This window comes from Gobius niger (assembly GCF_951799975.1).
Source record: "Gobius niger genome assembly, chromosome: 16".
Taxonomy (NCBI): Eukaryota; Metazoa; Chordata; class Actinopteri; order Gobiiformes; family Gobiidae; genus Gobius; species Gobius niger.
The window spans coordinates 6,529,384-6,545,656 of record NC_136867.1 but is presented as its reverse complement, the minus strand read 5'-3'; the positions used below and the strand labels follow the sequence as shown (position 1 = coordinate 6,545,656).

General features: G+C 44.9%; 2 protein-coding genes across 5 annotated transcripts in view; one reads left to right on the top strand and one right to left on the bottom strand.

The window, feature by feature from the left end:
- The window catches only part of uggt1 (UDP-glucose glycoprotein glucosyltransferase 1), a 38,632-nt gene extending 31,099 nt beyond the window's left edge, over window positions 1-7,533 (top strand). For both annotated transcript variants that reach the window (XM_079573849.1, XM_079573848.1), the window contains 13 exons: window positions 446-635; window positions 723-881; window positions 956-1,041; window positions 1,444-1,528; window positions 2,803-2,891; window positions 3,013-3,117; window positions 3,196-3,280; window positions 4,105-4,287; window positions 4,355-4,515; window positions 4,826-4,940; window positions 5,028-5,144; window positions 6,264-6,414; window positions 7,238-7,533. In XM_079573849.1, the coding sequence (XP_079429975.1) occupies window positions 446-635; window positions 723-881; window positions 956-1,041; window positions 1,444-1,528; window positions 2,803-2,891; window positions 3,013-3,117; window positions 3,196-3,280; window positions 4,105-4,287; window positions 4,355-4,515; window positions 4,826-4,940; window positions 5,028-5,144; window positions 6,264-6,414; window positions 7,238-7,257 (1,546 nt within the window). In that variant the 3' untranslated portion in view covers window positions 7,258-7,533. The remainder of the gene's footprint in view (window positions 1-445; window positions 636-722; window positions 882-955; window positions 1,042-1,443; window positions 1,529-2,802; window positions 2,892-3,012; window positions 3,118-3,195; window positions 3,281-4,104; window positions 4,288-4,354; window positions 4,516-4,825; window positions 4,941-5,027; window positions 5,145-6,263; window positions 6,415-7,237) is intronic.
- A 4,119-nt stretch (window positions 7,534-11,652) lies between these two features.
- LOC306976407 (transcription factor Sp3-like) lies at window positions 11,653-16,055 on the bottom strand. Of its 3 annotated transcripts, none has more exons than XM_079574326.1 (8): window positions 15,479-16,055; window positions 14,739-14,960; window positions 13,800-14,375; window positions 13,514-13,699; window positions 13,251-13,428; window positions 12,966-13,152; window positions 12,698-12,894; window positions 11,653-12,625 (listed from the first exon to the last, which is right to left on the bottom strand). In XM_079574326.1, exons 1-8 carry the CDS (start codon window positions 15,545-15,547, stop codon window positions 12,387-12,389), a joined length of 1,854 nt encoding a protein of 617 aa, XP_079430452.1. In that variant the 5' UTR covers window positions 15,548-16,055; the 3' UTR covers window positions 11,653-12,386. The 3 variants fall into 3 exon arrangements, with proteins under 3 accessions (XP_079430452.1, XP_079430451.1, XP_079430450.1); XM_079574325.1 differs by having other exon boundaries at window positions 12,966-13,137; window positions 13,224-13,428; window positions 15,479-16,054; XM_079574324.1 differs by having other exon boundaries at window positions 13,224-13,428; window positions 15,479-16,053.
- Between the last annotated feature and the right edge of the window lie 218 nt (window positions 16,056-16,273).

The following is a 16,273-nucleotide window of genomic DNA, read 5'->3' as shown; positions in this document are numbered from 1 at the left end:
ACTCCCATGGACGGACAGGCTATAGAGACCCAGGGCCGAAGGATCCCTCAGCAGACGGGCCAAGATCACAGACTGTCCAGTCCTCAGATTCCAGAATGCCAGTTCCTCCGTTCACCCAGGTTCCTCCGTTCGATCTAGACAGGCACTCCCGAGGGGGGGTGGGACAGGAGACACCATGTGAATAGTGATGGACAGACTACAGATAAATTAAATATTGTATCATGATAAGATAAAGTCTGCAGTAAGAAGAAGAGGATAGCGCTCAGTGGACCGTACTTCCCACAGGCAGCTTTACTTCAGGCTGAGGGTCAGAGCTTTACCAAACTGACCTGATTACAAGCTAATTCGAAGAGGTACGTTTTGAGGCTAGTCTTAAATGTAGGGACTGTGTCTGCTTCTTATAATAATCAGTAATTATAACCTAATTTCCTCTACGTCCCGTCAGTTTTTACCGCTACGTGCTGGAGCCGGAGGTGGTGTTCCAAGCCGACAGCAGCTTCTCCCCAGGACCCATGGCCAAGTTCCTGGACATGCCCCAGTCTCCTCTGTTCACGCTGAACCTCAACACCCCGGACAGCTGGATGGTGGAGTCGGTGCGCACCAGATACGACCTGGACAACATCTACCTGGAGGAGGTGTGGGCCGCTCGCTTTAAGCCACAGGCATATAGTATTGTGTTCTGGGGCAAGACTAAATCCTCCTGATTTCACCGCCTTCTCCAGGTTGACACGATAATAGCGGCGGAGTACGAGTTGGAGCACCTCTTGCTGGAAGGCCACTGCTTCGACGTGAGCTCCGGACAGCCGCCCCGAGGTCTGCAGTTCACCTTAGGAACAGCGTCGGAGCCCGTCATTGTGGACACCATCGTCATGGCCAACCTGGTGAGACTCTTCCTACTCCTCACGTTAGCATCGTTGTTCCGAGCAGCTTTCTAACATCTGTTGTGCCACGATAGGGCTACTTTCAGCTGAAGGCAAATCCCGGCGCTTACATCCTGAAGCTGAGGAAAGGGCGCTCCGATGAGATCTACAGAATCTATAGGTGAGTACGTCTTTTAGGGTGTCGGACGGTAACGCTAACGCCCTGAGCTGTGACTGTGAAGACTCTGCAGACACTGAAAACTCTTATAATCACAGAGTAAGGATTGTTTTTTCCTCTTTGATGCCTTCATTTCGTTTTTAGAGTGGACATTTTTGCAGAATGGAGCACCGTAGTGACTTATTTCAGGCCTTTCCAGAAACCTCCTATTTTAAACATGCTTTTGGTGAATTCACATCAGCGCTACAAATCCAAACATTGGTAGATTGAACAAGTTTATGTCAAACCATATTTATAACTTCAAATCATGTCACTGGGAAGCAGATTGTCACAGCGTTTCTAATACATTTCGACACTGTAAAGGCGAGGGATAAACGTGTTTGCCGTATTTGTTTTGAATTTCAGCCACGACGGCACAGACTCCCCAGCAGACTCCGACGACATCGTGGTCGTCCTCAACAACTTCAAGAGTCGAATCATCAAAGTCAAGGTCAGTTTATCGGAGGCGCTGCAGGTGAGTAGGGGGGAAAAAAGCAATTTAGAGATATTGATTTGAAACTTCGGTAACACTTTGACAACTGCACCTTATTTAGTCTTAACACATGATGAATTGACACTTGATTCAACATGAACAATTCATTAGTTAAGTGTGACTAAGTATTAATAACTACTTAACAATGAATAAGTGAATATGTGAAGAACTATTCAATATGACTGTGGACTATAGGGAGTTTAAAGCAGTACTAACTCATGCCCCTAGAGGCCATAAGCGCCACTGCAGGTGTCGTAGCAAGTTGCTTTTTTTACTCATTAATTGTCTGCGAGAGTAAATACTACGCTGACAGAAAAGGCGAAGGGAGAGAGAGGGATATTGTACATCCAATTACACAATGGAGATCATTTTTTTCAATCAAACCTGTAAATACTGTTTAAGTGGCGCTAGCCTGCAGTTAGCTTTGCCCGTTGCAAAGCGGTGGCAGGAAAGTTGCGATTGTGGTTTTCCAGCCAGAGACACCAGGGGGAGATGAAAGACGCCCAATAATTCCATTAACACTTGTTTACCTTAATAAATCTTCTTCTTTCCGAAGTCCCTCTGGGGGTAATACAAGTTACTTAGTATTGCTATAAAAATATAGAAATTATGTATTTTCCTCCCTCTACATGTTCCAGCAATGTCCTAATGTGTAGAATGAGCTCAGTGCAAGATTTTAGCGGCAGTTGTGGTGAATAGGTCTGTCACTCAAAAAGGTGTTCATGCATGAGCTTAGTATAGAACCTGCAGTTACGCGTAAGACCTGAGGTGGCAGTAGTGAGTATAAAAATGACAACAACTTGCATCTAGTCTCTTTAATATAAAGTGTTACCGAAACTTTTAAGAAAAATGCATCAAGCCTAGTTCAAATGTATGGTTTTATTTTGTTGATTTATTACCGGTAGTCGTTTATCTTATTCAAAACTAAAGATCTAAATTATCATCTGAGCGGTTATTATGCCTTATTTTGGTGGGTTCAAAGCTCAATAAATCCAGCAAGGACTAAAATATTAAAAAAATCCCTCAAATGCTCACACTCTTGTGAAGTCCAAGCCTGGGAAGTTTGGAGTCTGTAGGAGCTGCGGAAACTGGAGATGTTGTTACAAACCTTTAGTTTAAAAGAAAAGCCAATTTCTTTCATATATTTTAGTCACCTTTTTCTGTAGGTTGTGCTAGTGCCTTTAATTACAACCCTGTTTTTGATATTTAACATAAAATCATGTGTCGAACAGGTGCAAAAGAAACCGGACAAGTTCAACGAGGAGCTGCTGAGCGACGGCACAGAGGAGCCCGACACTGGCTTCTGGAACTCCTTCACCAGGTACTGAAGCGCGAGACTGTCGAGATTACACTGACTGATCTAGATGTGGAGCTGAGGCCACTGAAATATCAGGTCTGAACTCGGCCAGAGACAGATAGACAGCCCTGTGTGCTTGTTCCAGAGGGTTCACTGGAGGAGGCAAAGCAGACGAGCCCAAGCCGGACAAGGACGACGTGATCAACATCTTCTCCTTGGCGTCCGGACATCTGTACGAGCGGTTTCTGAGGTACGCTGGCTTTTGTATTGTGTAAATGAAAACATAACGCTGTCCAAATGATGAATAACTCTGATGATTCTTTTAAAGGATCATGATGATGTCGGTGCTGAAGCACACCAAAACTCCTGTCAAGTTCTGGTTCCTCAAGAATTACCTGTCGCCAACTTTTAAGGTGGGAATTCTCACACACGTTTATCAACTCTCGCTCAGTCTGTTTTGTTCCCTCCAAATGATAATTTATAATCGGCTTTTCATGGCATTAAACAATAACTCTTTTAGCTGCTAAAAGAGCAATGGCAAAATAGAAAGATGATCTAATGAAGTTGCCATTTTGTCGTTGAATGTTTTATGTGGCTGGTTTTCTGAGAATTCCCTAGCGTATTTCACTCCTATAGTTCAGAGGTTCTCAAACTATTCACAACAAGGTTCCACCAGGCCTAGATCACGATAAAAACAGGCTAAAGATAACTAAATATAACTAAATTTGACTATATTTTGCCTAAACTGGTTGTAAAATGTTCAGTCCTCTCAAAAACCAGACAAAAGCATCTCACTTAAAGATAGCTTGTTGTTCTCTCATCAAAAACAGACCGGGAGTGGTGTTTTGAGCCGTTAGCGCATCTTTCAGTAATCTTTGAAGCTTCCTCCTGAGGTCCTACGTATCCAGGAAATGCTCTCCTTACAGCTGGATCTCTTGCTAAACTTAATCTTTTCATCATCAAGGAAAAGTACTTGTCATAGCTTCACTACAGCCACACAGATCACACTCTTTTCCTTCACCTCTGTATTGAAACGGCTGCACAGCAAAGGGGAGTGAGAGCAGAGGGTGGGAGGAACTTATGAGGAGCTCTCTGGAAAATCAGGAAACTAAACTGCTGGATATTTTGTTTCATCATTTCGTTTTCTAAGCAGCAAAGTGTGATAAAGATGTGTTTGACGATATTACCAAACCCCAGTGTAAATGCGGATGCTTCCTGTTGTGTCCTGTCCCGTCAGGAGTTCATCCCTCACATGGCCTCCGAGTACGGCTTCCAGTACGAGCTGGTGCAGTACAAGTGGCCCCGCTGGCTGCACCATCAGACGGAGAAGCAGAGGATCATCTGGGGCTACAAGATCCTCTTCCTGGACGTGCTGTTCCCCCTGGCCGTGGACAAGATCCTGTTTGTGGACGCAGACCAGGTCCGGAGTCTCGGATCCCGCTGCCATGTGTCAACGTGAACCTAAAGCTCTACGACTCCCGTTTCAGATTGTGCGGACGGACCTGAAGGAGCTGCGGGACTTTGACTTGGAGGGCGCCCCCTATGGGTACACTCCGTTCTGCGAGAGCAGGAGGGAGATGGACGGATACCGCTTCTGGAAGTCTGGCTACTGGGCCAGCCACTTAGCGGGACGCAAGTACCACATCAGGTCCGTCCGAACTTATGTACACATCGCTTACTGTTCTGTGCAGCAACCAACCATAATGAAGAGTGAATAGGTTCTGAGCTTGAAATGCTGAAGTGGTACAGACAAACTAACATCTGAACTATTACTTGAAGTTTGGTGCTGTCTTCTCAGTCTTGTTTTATTTTTAATGCACGTTAAAATGTGGATAGGCGTTTTACCCACATACCTATGGGTTATTCAAGCATTCCTACACTATGAAACTTGTGCTGGCTGAATACTTATGTACAGTAAAGTAAAATGAGTTGTTCTAATTGCTGTTGTATCCCTGCAGTGCTCTGTACGTGGTGGATCTGAAGAAGTTCCGTAAAATTGCGGCAGGAGACCGACTGAGAGGGCAGTACCAGGGGCTGAGCCAGGACCCCAACAGTCTGTCCAACCTGGACCAGGTCTGACACCAGTCTTTATCACAAACACTATGAAAACCCTGTCATTTTTGTTGTTGTTTCGTAACATTGGCTCGATGTGGGTTCCAGGATCTGCCCAACAACATGATCCACCAGGTGCCCATAAAGTCCCTGCCTCAGGAGTGGCTGTGGTGCGAGACGTGGTGTGACAACCACTCCAAGAAGAGCGCCAAGACCATCGACCTGGTAATAAAGTCATTCAATGACTCGTGACAAAATCAGGGAGTGCATTTGACTCCCAGCATGCATTACCCTTCATTTTACTTTGGCTTGATTTTTTAATGCAATCACTTAATCAAAACTACAAAAATGGTCCTGAATGAAAAAAGGCAAGTTTTCTTTCATTTCCATCAATTTTAGCACAAAGGTTAGTCTATTGTTTCCAATTTACTTCCTAAATATCTAATTTCCTCTCAATCCTCTATAAGGGCAATTTCTAAAGAAATAACCAATACTTGGATTTGTTGCAATCATGCATTAAAAATATAATTTCAGGGCATTAAAATGCCATTAAAAGCATTAAAAGACCATTTTAGGTTCATCGTGCTTTTGGTTATTTAGCAGCTGGGACGGTAGTAGAGCTTTTGTCCACTAGAGGGCGGTGTTAAGGACCAGTGCAACAGTCTTTTCTCATCAATTAACCTAATAATTGTACACACTCTTACACATGAAAGGCACTTCCTGTAAAAAGTCATTTTTATTTCATTGCATTTCTGAACCGGGTGCAGCACCACTCAGTTAATTTTTTTTTAAACAGTAGTACAAACATAGCTAGAAACATTTTACATACATTTTCTTTTTGTAAACATATATATTATTTACATTTGTTTCATGCTATTTCACACTGTTTTATATATGCAAACACTAGACCTTTTTACAATTGTATTGCATTATATTATATTAAGCAAAGTTGAAGTCACAGAAGGAAAGAACATGGCAGATTAACGTTGCTCCTTCCCAAACAATCATTTACTTTGTATGAGCACAGGACGACAGAAGAAAAGACACAGAATTTGACCACTATTTAGCCAGTTACCTCAAGTGAACTTGAGCAGGTGAATTGTGCAAAATAATGCTAAGACGAAAAGATCGTATTTTAAAGACGTTTCAGAATAAAAATGTTTTACCTGAGATACTCAAGTCCCGTTTATGAATCTGACGCTGCAGTAAAGTCATTCTGATGCGAAATACAAAATAATAGTCTTCTATAACTGGACACCTCCTATAAATGTCCTTAAAGATAATATAATGGACTTGTACGTAAGATTAGTAGTGGGATCCTCACCTTGGCCTTTTTCCTCCTAGTGCAATAACCCCATGACGAAGGAGCCCAAGCTGCAGGCGGCTGTGAGGATCGTGTCCGAGTGGAGCGACTACGACCAGGAAATCAAACGCTTACAAAACGTCGTCCAGGAGAAGCTCGCACCGAGTCACACCACGCAACAGCAGAGCACAGGTAACTCAAGTGAAGCTAAAGCCGTGAAGCCAGAGCCAGTTATGAATAAACTGTTAGCTGCTGGAGCAACTCGTTCCTAGCTCTTACCATACCTCCCACATGGAGCAATTGTATGCAGTTTGAGTTTGATCACTCTTCTGTTTGGTGGAATGTCGGATTATAAATGCATCAGTCTTTGCTTTTATGGCATTAAAATGTGCGAGGATGGTTGCACGTGTTTCTAACGGTAAGTATTTGCAGTCAAAGTATATTCATGAGGATCTTTTCTTTGTGTGGCTAGTATTTTGATGAAGAACTTATTTCTTTTGTTCCACCACATTTGAAAGTCAAATATATCACTTTCTACTCCACTACATTTCTGTAAAGCAAAATATAAAATTGGCCATGTTTAGTTCATTTTAAAAGTCCAATAATGCACACTCCAGAGCAGTAGGTGGCGCTGTGCGTATGTACCGTCAAATGCCACTGATTCGTAACAAGGAAGAAGCTTTGCTCCCGTCTTGTCGCCGTACAGGAGGGGAATTCAGGCACAATTTTTGTTTTTTTGAAGCAGCAAAGTCATCCAAGTGATCTTTCATAACAATTATTTCAACGGATTTGTACTTTCTGCCTTGAATAATGAAGTATTTTATGCAGAAAATAGTTTAGTACATTCACTTCAGTAACAATTTCAATTCTGTAATTTTGCATCATAGTCCGGTCTTTGTTTTAGTGGGGCGTTCAGTCAATTTTATGAACAGAATATAGTTTATGGCTCTTGCAAATCTCCTACTTCTGTCTCTTTTACTGTCCACTAAAGGCCACACTGTATCTCTTGACTCAGATGCCCACACAGAGCTCTGAAGAGGACCGAGAACTGCTTAGACACACTCTGTTGAAAGAGTTGACCCCACTGGACTGCCTACTGCACAGAAGAGAAGACCGCTGCCCTCTTTTTGTTCTGTAAGGCTCATGTTTTTACTTAATCCGGGTGTTTGAACGATAAGGATGTCGAATCTTATTTTTTTTAATGTACCTCTGTTTTCCTGTAAGTCTGTACAATTTGCACTGATCATGTTGTGGTTCTGGCTGTGTTCAAGGGGAAATGGGGTTTTCATGGTTAAGGCCACAGTTTGACCACTAATTTTTTTTACAAATAAAAAAAACAAACACTTTGCTTGGTTTAGAAGTGTTTCATCACGGTGAAGGTAAGCGCCCACCATTGGAGAGTTACTGCAAATTCAACTCTGTTCTCAGTGGATGTTTCTCTTGCTTCGTACATTTCTTCCCAAATATGACGAAAATGCACGTGATTATTGTTTATCATTTTGTAAGTCTACTCTCAAATGTTAATGCTCCTGGATGTGAGAAAAAATGTCCACTAATTGAACTCGCAGTTGCAATTCCATGTTTTTCCCCCAAAATCATGCAGCCCTGTTTTACTTCCACAACATTTGTCAATAAACCCCTTAACTCCCACCTGAACCGAGCACGTTTTCTCCAGTTTGGCTTTACCCCAGTCCAAAAGCTTCTGGAAAAAAGCTGTGAAAATAGAAACAAAACTGAGATGAAAACAATGATGGAAATGTGACAAAAAAGTGAGAAAACATTGACAAAAAGTGACGAAAAATTGATGAAAAAGTGGCAAAAAGTCACAAAAATGTCACAAAAATATCACAAAAAATTTACGAAAAAATTACAAAGATGTGACAAAAATGTGATAAAAATTTGACCAAAAAAAGAACAAAAATGTGATAAAAATTTGACCAAAAATGTGACAAAAAATGACAAAAATGTGATAAAAAAAAATGATAAAGTTACAAAAATGAGTTGAATACCCAACAAAAAAATGGAAAAAAAATCTTATGACATGAGGAAAAAGATCCTCTCGGTTCAGGCGGGAGTTAAGAGGTTAATCCATCGGTCAAAAATATCTGTTAAAATTAAGTGAAGGAAGTCCACGCCACTCTTCGCCCTGTCATTTTGTATTTGATGCATTCCCAAATAAAGTGGTCCACTGTCTTTGACTCTTTATGCCTCCCCCTCTTCTTTTTTTTCTTTTTAAACAAGACCTCTTTCTCTTCGCGACCTGCTTTTAGAACAGAGTCACAACACACTAGTTATTTCCCTGAAGCCAACTTAACCAAAATACAATGCGACCATTCATCAGATTTAGGAGTAGGAGATAATGTTGCAGCTCGGGCTAAAAATCCGTGGTAGTTACATTTATGTTTTTGTATGAGGGCCAGGAAATCCATCTTATTATTTTTAACTAATGGAACTGCCTTAAAACTTTAGCCTCAATGTATGGACTTGTTTGCAGTTTCTGGTGCTGACCCCTGACCATCCCTGTCCAGTTAAAATACACACCAATAAGCACTCATATTACCATAGCCCGTTCCTATATTTAGCTACGAGGAGCCAACTCTGCCAAAAAGATCAGCCATATTGTCGAATTCAGCCAATAGGAATCAGCCCAGTGGAAAAGGGCGGGATCTTCAGTGTAGAAGCACAGGTGGAGCTCATCACCTGCTAATTACAGGAGCACAGGTGGAGGTGATTATAGGAGCACAGGTGGAGGTGATTATAGGAGCACAGGTGGAGGTGATTATAGGAGCACAGGTAGAGTTGATTATAGGAGCACAGGTGATGATTATAGGAGCACAGGTGGAGGTGATTATAGGAGCACAGGTGATGATTATAGGAGCACAGGTGGAGGTGATTATAGGAGCACAGGTGGAGGTCATTATAGGAGCACAGGTGGAGGTGATTATAGGAGCACAGGTGGAGGTGATTATAGGAGCACAGGTGATGATTATAGGAGCACAGGTGGAGGTGATTATAGGAGCACAGGTGGAGGAGATTATAGGAGCACAGGTGGAGCTGATTATAGGAGCACAGATGGAGCTGATTATAGGAGCACAGGTGGAGGTGATTATAGGAGCACAGGTGGAGATGATTATAGGAGCACAGGTGGAGGTGATTATAGGAGCACAGGTGGAGGTGATTATAGGAGCACAGGTGGAAGTGATTATAGGAGCACAGGTGGAGGTGATTATAGGAGCACAGGTGGAGGTGATTATAGGAGCACAGGTGATGATTATAGGAGCACAGGTGGAGGTGATTATAGGAGCACAGGTGGAGGTGATTATAGGAGCACAGGTGGAGGTGATTATAGGAGCACAGATGGAGCTGATTATAGGAGCACAGGTGGAGGTGATTATAGGAGCACAGATGGAGGTGATTATAGGAGCCCAGGTGGAGCTGATTATAGGAGAACAGGTGGAGCTGATTATAGGAGCACAGGTGGAGCTGATTATAGGAGCACAGGTGAAGCTGATTATAGGAGCACAGATGGAGGTCATTATAGGAGCACAGGTGGAGGTCATTATAGGAGCACAGGTGGAGGTCATTATAGGAGCACAGGTGGAGGTCATTATAGGAGCACAGGTGGAGGTGATTATAGGAGCACGAGTGGAGCTGATTATAGCAACAACAAAAAAGTATTTCGGTTCACAATAAAAGTAAACTCTAGCACCTCTAGCTTTAATATCTCATGTTTCTAGGGATGGGCAAAGTGAGGTTAGGAAACATGAAAGCAGCTGAGGTGATTTTGCAGGAGCTTCGTCTCTCCACAGGGACATCTAGTGGCAAAGAGTCATTACAACAGCATTCATAGTATTTCAGGATTCAAGTCACTGTTTAATCGACACATTTCCTCTGAACTTTGCCACATTATGTCAAAGTGGAGCAGAACACTGACCTCTCTTACACATCAGGTCAGGGCAGGTGACTTTCCCCTCGGCTGTCACCCATGTCTTCTCTGTGATGGGCTAAGCAATACGCGGACACAGGGGTCCGTCAACCGTCCACTGATTAAACGCTCTCCTCGTTCTAACTAGCAGGGCAGTCCCATGTGGACAATAGATTGGCCGATAGAAGTGAGCGAAGCGACTGTAAATGTCACAAAGGGAGTTGATTCCAGCGGCTCTGAAGTACGCAGCCTGGAGTTACTTTCAGTAACTGCCCATCAGTTCTCTGAGTGATGCCATGAGGCTCTCAAACTGTGTGTGAGGGACCAGGGGGGTGGACATGTGGCATAAAGGCCTTTGACGCTGTTAACCCTGCCTGCCATTCAGCCTGGAGCTTCAGAATTAGAAATAATGAGCTGCATAGGGACCTAACAGCTGACCTTCAGGGGGAATAGGAGCTAGTGTCAGGAAATGAGCTATTATTGTAGGACATGGGGGGCTATTATGGTAGGAATTCAAATGTAATCTTGGTTAACCAGAAGAGCTGAGGACTGAACATCTTGCTTCACAACAAAAAAAGAAATAATCTTGCACGTGCTGTTCTACATGGTTGTTACTTTGTAGGTTACCCGACGACAGGGGCGGACTGGGACTGAAAAACAGCCCTGGACTCTGGTCAGCCTGGCCCAAATTAGCGTAAATGTGACACTTCCACAAATACATATGCCAACCTCTTACCACCCGCCTTAACCGAGAGCATTTTCTCCAGTTCGGCTTTACCCAAATCAAAAGGCTTCTTGACTGGAGAACAACTCTGCAACGCCTCATTTGAAAGCTAAAATCTGGAAAAGTGACGGTAACTTTTTGTCACGTTGTCGCTGCATTTTTGTCAAGTTTTTGTTGCTTTTTCATTACTTTTTTGTGGCTTTTTGCCGTGTTTTCGTCACTTTTTCGTCTCTTGTTTTTCAGGTTTTTTTTTTTTCCATGTCATTGTTTTTTCATTGCTTTGTCATCACGTTTTCGTCACATTTTCTTGTGTTTTTGTCACATTTTTGGTGCTTTTCCAGCACATTTTTGTTTTTGGATGCTTTTCTATTAAGCTTTTAGATTTGGGTAAAGCTCGATTAGTCCACCCCTGCCTGACGAGACAAGTATGAGGAGTAAAAAAAGTCAACGGGAAGGTTTCAGATTTTTATTGTGAGCCATTTGAAAAAGGGTTTTACAAAAGGTAACATTCGATTTTTACAGCAATTCATAAAAAACAAAACAAAAAAATAAATCAATAAAATGTTGATACACAAATAAATTGGGGGTAACTAGGTAATGGCTTCTCTAAACGAGGTGAGAATACACATGTAAATAAATGCGACAAACAACAGGAAGTGTGGGTGGGAGTACATGACTTGAAACAAAAAAAAACAAGTAAAATGGCATGATTGTTTCCTTTCCGCAGAGTGTTCGCAATCATCTGGCGTCCCGACTGGAATGTTTGACAAAAATAATACCGTCCTGATTTCTTGCGTCCCCGTGGCAACGGCGGTAAAGTCCTGCGATTACATGGCCTTGAGTTGACAACGCTCCCAAAAAAAAAAAAAGGTGGGAAAAAAATATAGATTTGAGGGGGGAGAAAATGTACAAAAGGTGATGGGGGGAGACACTGACCAGACGCTGGAAGAAGAGGTGGCCCCTCTTTGAAAAGAGGCGGCTTGCATCCATTTCCCCCTCAGAGTGGAACAGTGGGGTTTTAAAATTGATTAAAGCCACACTGCGGCACTTTTCTCCGATAAAACAGAATAACATGAGCGTTTTATTGGTGAAAAATACCGTTTGTTTTGAGATTTGTGACGTACAATAGAATACCTGAAATGTTCCGCAGTGTGGCTTTAAGTTGTTTTAAGCGAGGTTGACTTCTCTGCCGTTAACAACTTTCTGCAAAAGCTTAAAAAAACACATGCATGTCCTCCAGCATTTTACACAAGAGTATCATACAAAATAAGGCATTTCGTTGAGTTGAGGATTAATCTTGAGTGTTACAAGAAGTCCATTTACGCATGTGTACATAGCAACAACGTGGTTGTAGTTTTTGCGCCTGTAAAAAGACTGCACGAAAACAACCAAAATCATGATACCTCTTACTTAAAATATATATATTTGTCATATATATTTACGTATATATTCATATGTAAAAAAAGTTACAAGTAGAAGAGGAGAAAAGGGTCCCTGTGAAAAGTCCTTACAGATTTACTCTAAAACCTCCCCCGGGGCCACGGTGACCAGCTGCAGTGGGATGTCCTGGCCGCCCAGCAGATCGTGTGCCTGCAGGATGAGGGTGGTCCCGTCCGCCGCGATGACAGTGTCGGTGGGGGGCGACGCCGCTGACACCACGCCCTTCTTGTTTTGGTGAGTCTTTATGTGCTTGGCCAGGTGGTCGCTGCGCATGAACCTCTTGGAGCACTCGGGGCACACGAACTTCTTCTCCCCTGCACCAGAAGAAACAAGTGTCTCAGGAGGCACTGATACGTCACGTAAGAACAATGTGGAGCAGCACAGACCTGTGTGAGTCCTCCGGTGTCTCTGCAGCTCGTCACTCCTGGTGAACCTCTTGCCACAGAACATCCAGTTACAGACGAAGGGCCTCTCCCCGCTGTGCCAGCGCAGATGAGCTCGCAGGTGAGACGTCTTCCCATACACCTTCCCACAGCCCACGATGTGGCAGATGTGCTGCTTCTTCTTCCCCATACCAGAGCCCCTGTTTCACAGGAACACACATTTTAAAGTGAAACTTGTGACATTTCTCTGTGAGGGAGTGCAAACACCCACCTCCCTCCGGAGTCTTTACAGTTGGGACAGGTGCAGGCCACGCGCCGCAGCCTTTTGCCCTCTCCAGGCAGGTCCAGGTCCTCTTCGCCCAGAGGCCCGCGCAGGTTGCTCAGGTCACTGGTGTTCAGAGTCGAGTCTCCACTCAGCTGCCAATCCTCAGAGTCTGGTTCCTCTTTGATATGAATGCCTAAACAAAGTTAGTGTCTTTAATCCCGTAGATCACTGTCGGCTACTGTATGTTTTAAACATACTATTAACCTGTTCCAGCAGGACTGCCCTCCTCACCATCCAGAGTGTAATGTACCCCCGCCTGCACCGCAGAGTTGACTGTGACCGTCTGAAGGTTTGGAAGGCTGACCTGGCCCGTCTGTCCCAGAGGGAGAGTCTGCACAGGGGCGAGAGTCAGCTGCTGGCCCTGGCCTTGGTTCAGCTGAAGGCCCTGCAGAGACTGGACGCCCTGGACCTGAGCAACAGAGCAGCACAGATCAAATACAGATCAAACTATTGACACGGGGACACAAGTGTGAGAGAAACAAAGCAGCGCTCACCTGGAAGGTCTGCCATTGGATCTGGCCTGTGGCAGTGACCGTCTGGGCCTGGATGAGGAAGGTGCCGGGGTTGACTAGCTGCACACTCTGAAGGTTCTGCCCCCCTTCAGTCAGCTCCTGTCCCACAGCCTCCCCCGACAGCTGCAGAATAGGCTGGGACAAGCTGCCGGCACTGGAAGACGGAACCTACAGCAAAGATCCAATAGGGGTACAATAAGCGGACTTCTTCAAATGGTTTTCACTTTCACTGAGCATTTGAAGAGCGATGGTTAAAGCTCGCACTGACCTGGATCTGCAGGTGGTTCTGGGAGTTGAAGTTCCCCGTGGAGGAGGGGTCTGACACTCCTGCGGACACTGCAGTGGCCTGGGTGAGGACCCCGGTGCCATCTATGGTTTCAGGCAGAGAGGTGTTGGTGTTGGTGGAGGTTGGCACATACAGGGAGGACTCTGCACTGGTTTCACTGCTCTGTTTGGGGTCCTGAGCTGCAGCCTCAAGAGTCTGTCCGCTCATAATGAGCTGGCCTTCAGGAGTCACCCCTGTGGCTATAGGGACTGTCTGAGCTCCAGTGATGCCCAGAGACTCCAGGTCCACACTATTGATGGGGACAAAGGTGATGTTGCTGGGCAGCCCCATGGGCATAGAGCCACTGTAAGCTGTGGCCCCAGTCAGAGGAACTCCCTGGATGGACTGCACCTGTCCCGCCTGGGTCAGCAGGTCCGTGGTGGCTGTTGTGGCACAACTGAGTCCAATAGTGCCCTGACTCCCATCCTGAAGGAGCTGGATCTGCCCTGTGCCATCAGTCAGTCCTTGGGTTGAGAAAGTAGAAATTGTCCCGTCTGCATTCTGAATTTGTGGGATAACCTGAAGAGGAAAAGGAGAGATTAAACATAAAACCAGGACTTCGTATCACAGAACTAAAGCCAACATTCAAATGTTATAGCTCTATTTAGTTCAGTTTCTTTCCATCGGCCACAAGTGCATCATTTAGAAAAGGACCTTTATCTAAACAATAAAACAAAACTGCCATGAGCAGCTCACATACACTCAAAGCACAGAACCTCCCCCTAAAGAAACACAAGGCCACACTCAGTCAGCACTGACCTATCATTTATCAGTGTGTTTCTGAATTATGTTGCGCTCCTTGTACACTTGGATAAAGAGAACCTTTCATATCATATCAGTGCATGTTTTTACAAAGTAATGAACGATTGAGGTCACTTTTACCTGATACTGTATTCCTGACACCCCATTGGCTGCAGCCTCAGTCCCAGACGCGGTGACATAGATGGGCTGGCTGGGAAGACTGCTGATAGGAAGCACATACTGCCCGTTGGACGTGACAATCCCCGAGTTTGGAATGTGGACAGCTCCGTGGTCTTCTTTCCCTGAGGCCAGCACCTCCCACCTGTCCGTGCTCGTCAGCTGCAGCGCTGACATGTTTGTGGTCTGCAACACAATTGGCACATAATCATCCATCAGCGCGAGAGCGCTTCATCACTGTGGAGTTTGGGGGATATGCACAGTTATGGAAGCAAACAGTGGAAGTACATGTGGGAAAACCGTGTGATGTTTTTCCAATATGAACATTGTAAAGAAAGTACAATGGCCACTAGTAGCAGACCTCGGCACACACCGGAGATAACAGGCTTGAAGTGAGAGTGGGGGATGGGTGCCAAACATCTCCACACACGGAGAAGCACAGTCCGGTATTCCCTGCTTCTCACTGATCCACCATGACCTCACATCACCGTCCCGGTTGTACCAGTGAGCCGACCCCAGTGACTAGTGTCCTACCCACTATGGGCGGGTTTTACACGGCTCAAGTGGGTGGCCGTTATTGAGGGGAACACAGGAAGTGTACAGCTTCACCCCATGCCATCAAAATGTTTAAACGTGTGAACTTCATGCTCTCAGATCCAAACTATCGCTGCAAACCGACAGAACAGAGGCCGATCGTGTGGTACCTGTGTGTCCGCGGCGCCGGCGGCCTGTAGAAACTCGCTCTGACTGCTGTCCACGTCCGCGGACGCCATTTCTCCTTGTTTCAGATGCTGCTACGCGCTAGCAGGGAGAGACGGGCAAACTCAGCGCAACTCTATAAGCGTCGACTCCTGCCTTCAACAAAAGCCCGCAAAACATCCCCACACCGTGAGCGAGAGGAGCGGGCCGCCGTGCACCCTGCAGCAGGCTCTGCGGGCTGCGGCCACAGGCTGTTTACTTTGTCAACTCTCGGGCTAGCCTGCTAGCTCCGTTAGCTAACCATATCTAGCCAGTTAGCAGGACACAAGCAGATAAAAGACTGCGCTCGCTCCGTTGTAGGCTGCACAAACTCACCGATCAGAAGCACGCTTCGTCGCGCTAAATGTTTACGTAGACGTCATAGTGCACGCGGCAGTAACCTCCGGGTTATCGGAACTACTAAACTCCAAACATGATTATTTTATCAAAGGCGGGCTAGTGTGTTGATCGGTGAATTCGGGTCGATTTTTTTTCTATTTTGATTGACGGTGCGGGAAACACAAAAAGGTGGGACTAACAAGCTTGACCGTCGAATTTGCATCATATTACAGGACGTCCCGCCCTTCTTCTATTCGCTGATTGGTCGACACACAGCGCTCCCGAAGCCTCATTGGCTGAGCGTGCTGCCTGTCACATTTATGGGACGTGTTCTTCCTGTTTGTTGTTGAGCTAAAAGGAATGCAGTTTACTTTTCATGTATAAACGTGTTCCACTTTATTTCCTTCACAAACTAAAGCTGT

Bases quoted from the DNA above. Each gene is read 5' to 3' on its own strand.
- LOC306976407 (XM_079574324.1), bottom strand. From the start codon at position 15,547: ATGGCGTCCGCGGACGTGGACAGCAGTCAGAGCGAGTTTCTACAGGCC. The intron at 13,700-13,799 runs GTCAGTGCGAGC...TCTTTGCTGTAG, and splicing joins AGAACCACCTGCAGATCCAG to GTTCCGTCTTCCAGTGCCGG. The intron at 12,626-12,697 runs GTCTGTGCTGCT...CTTCTGGTGCAG, and splicing joins ACACCGGAGGACTCACACAG to GGGAGAAGAAGTTCGTGTGC.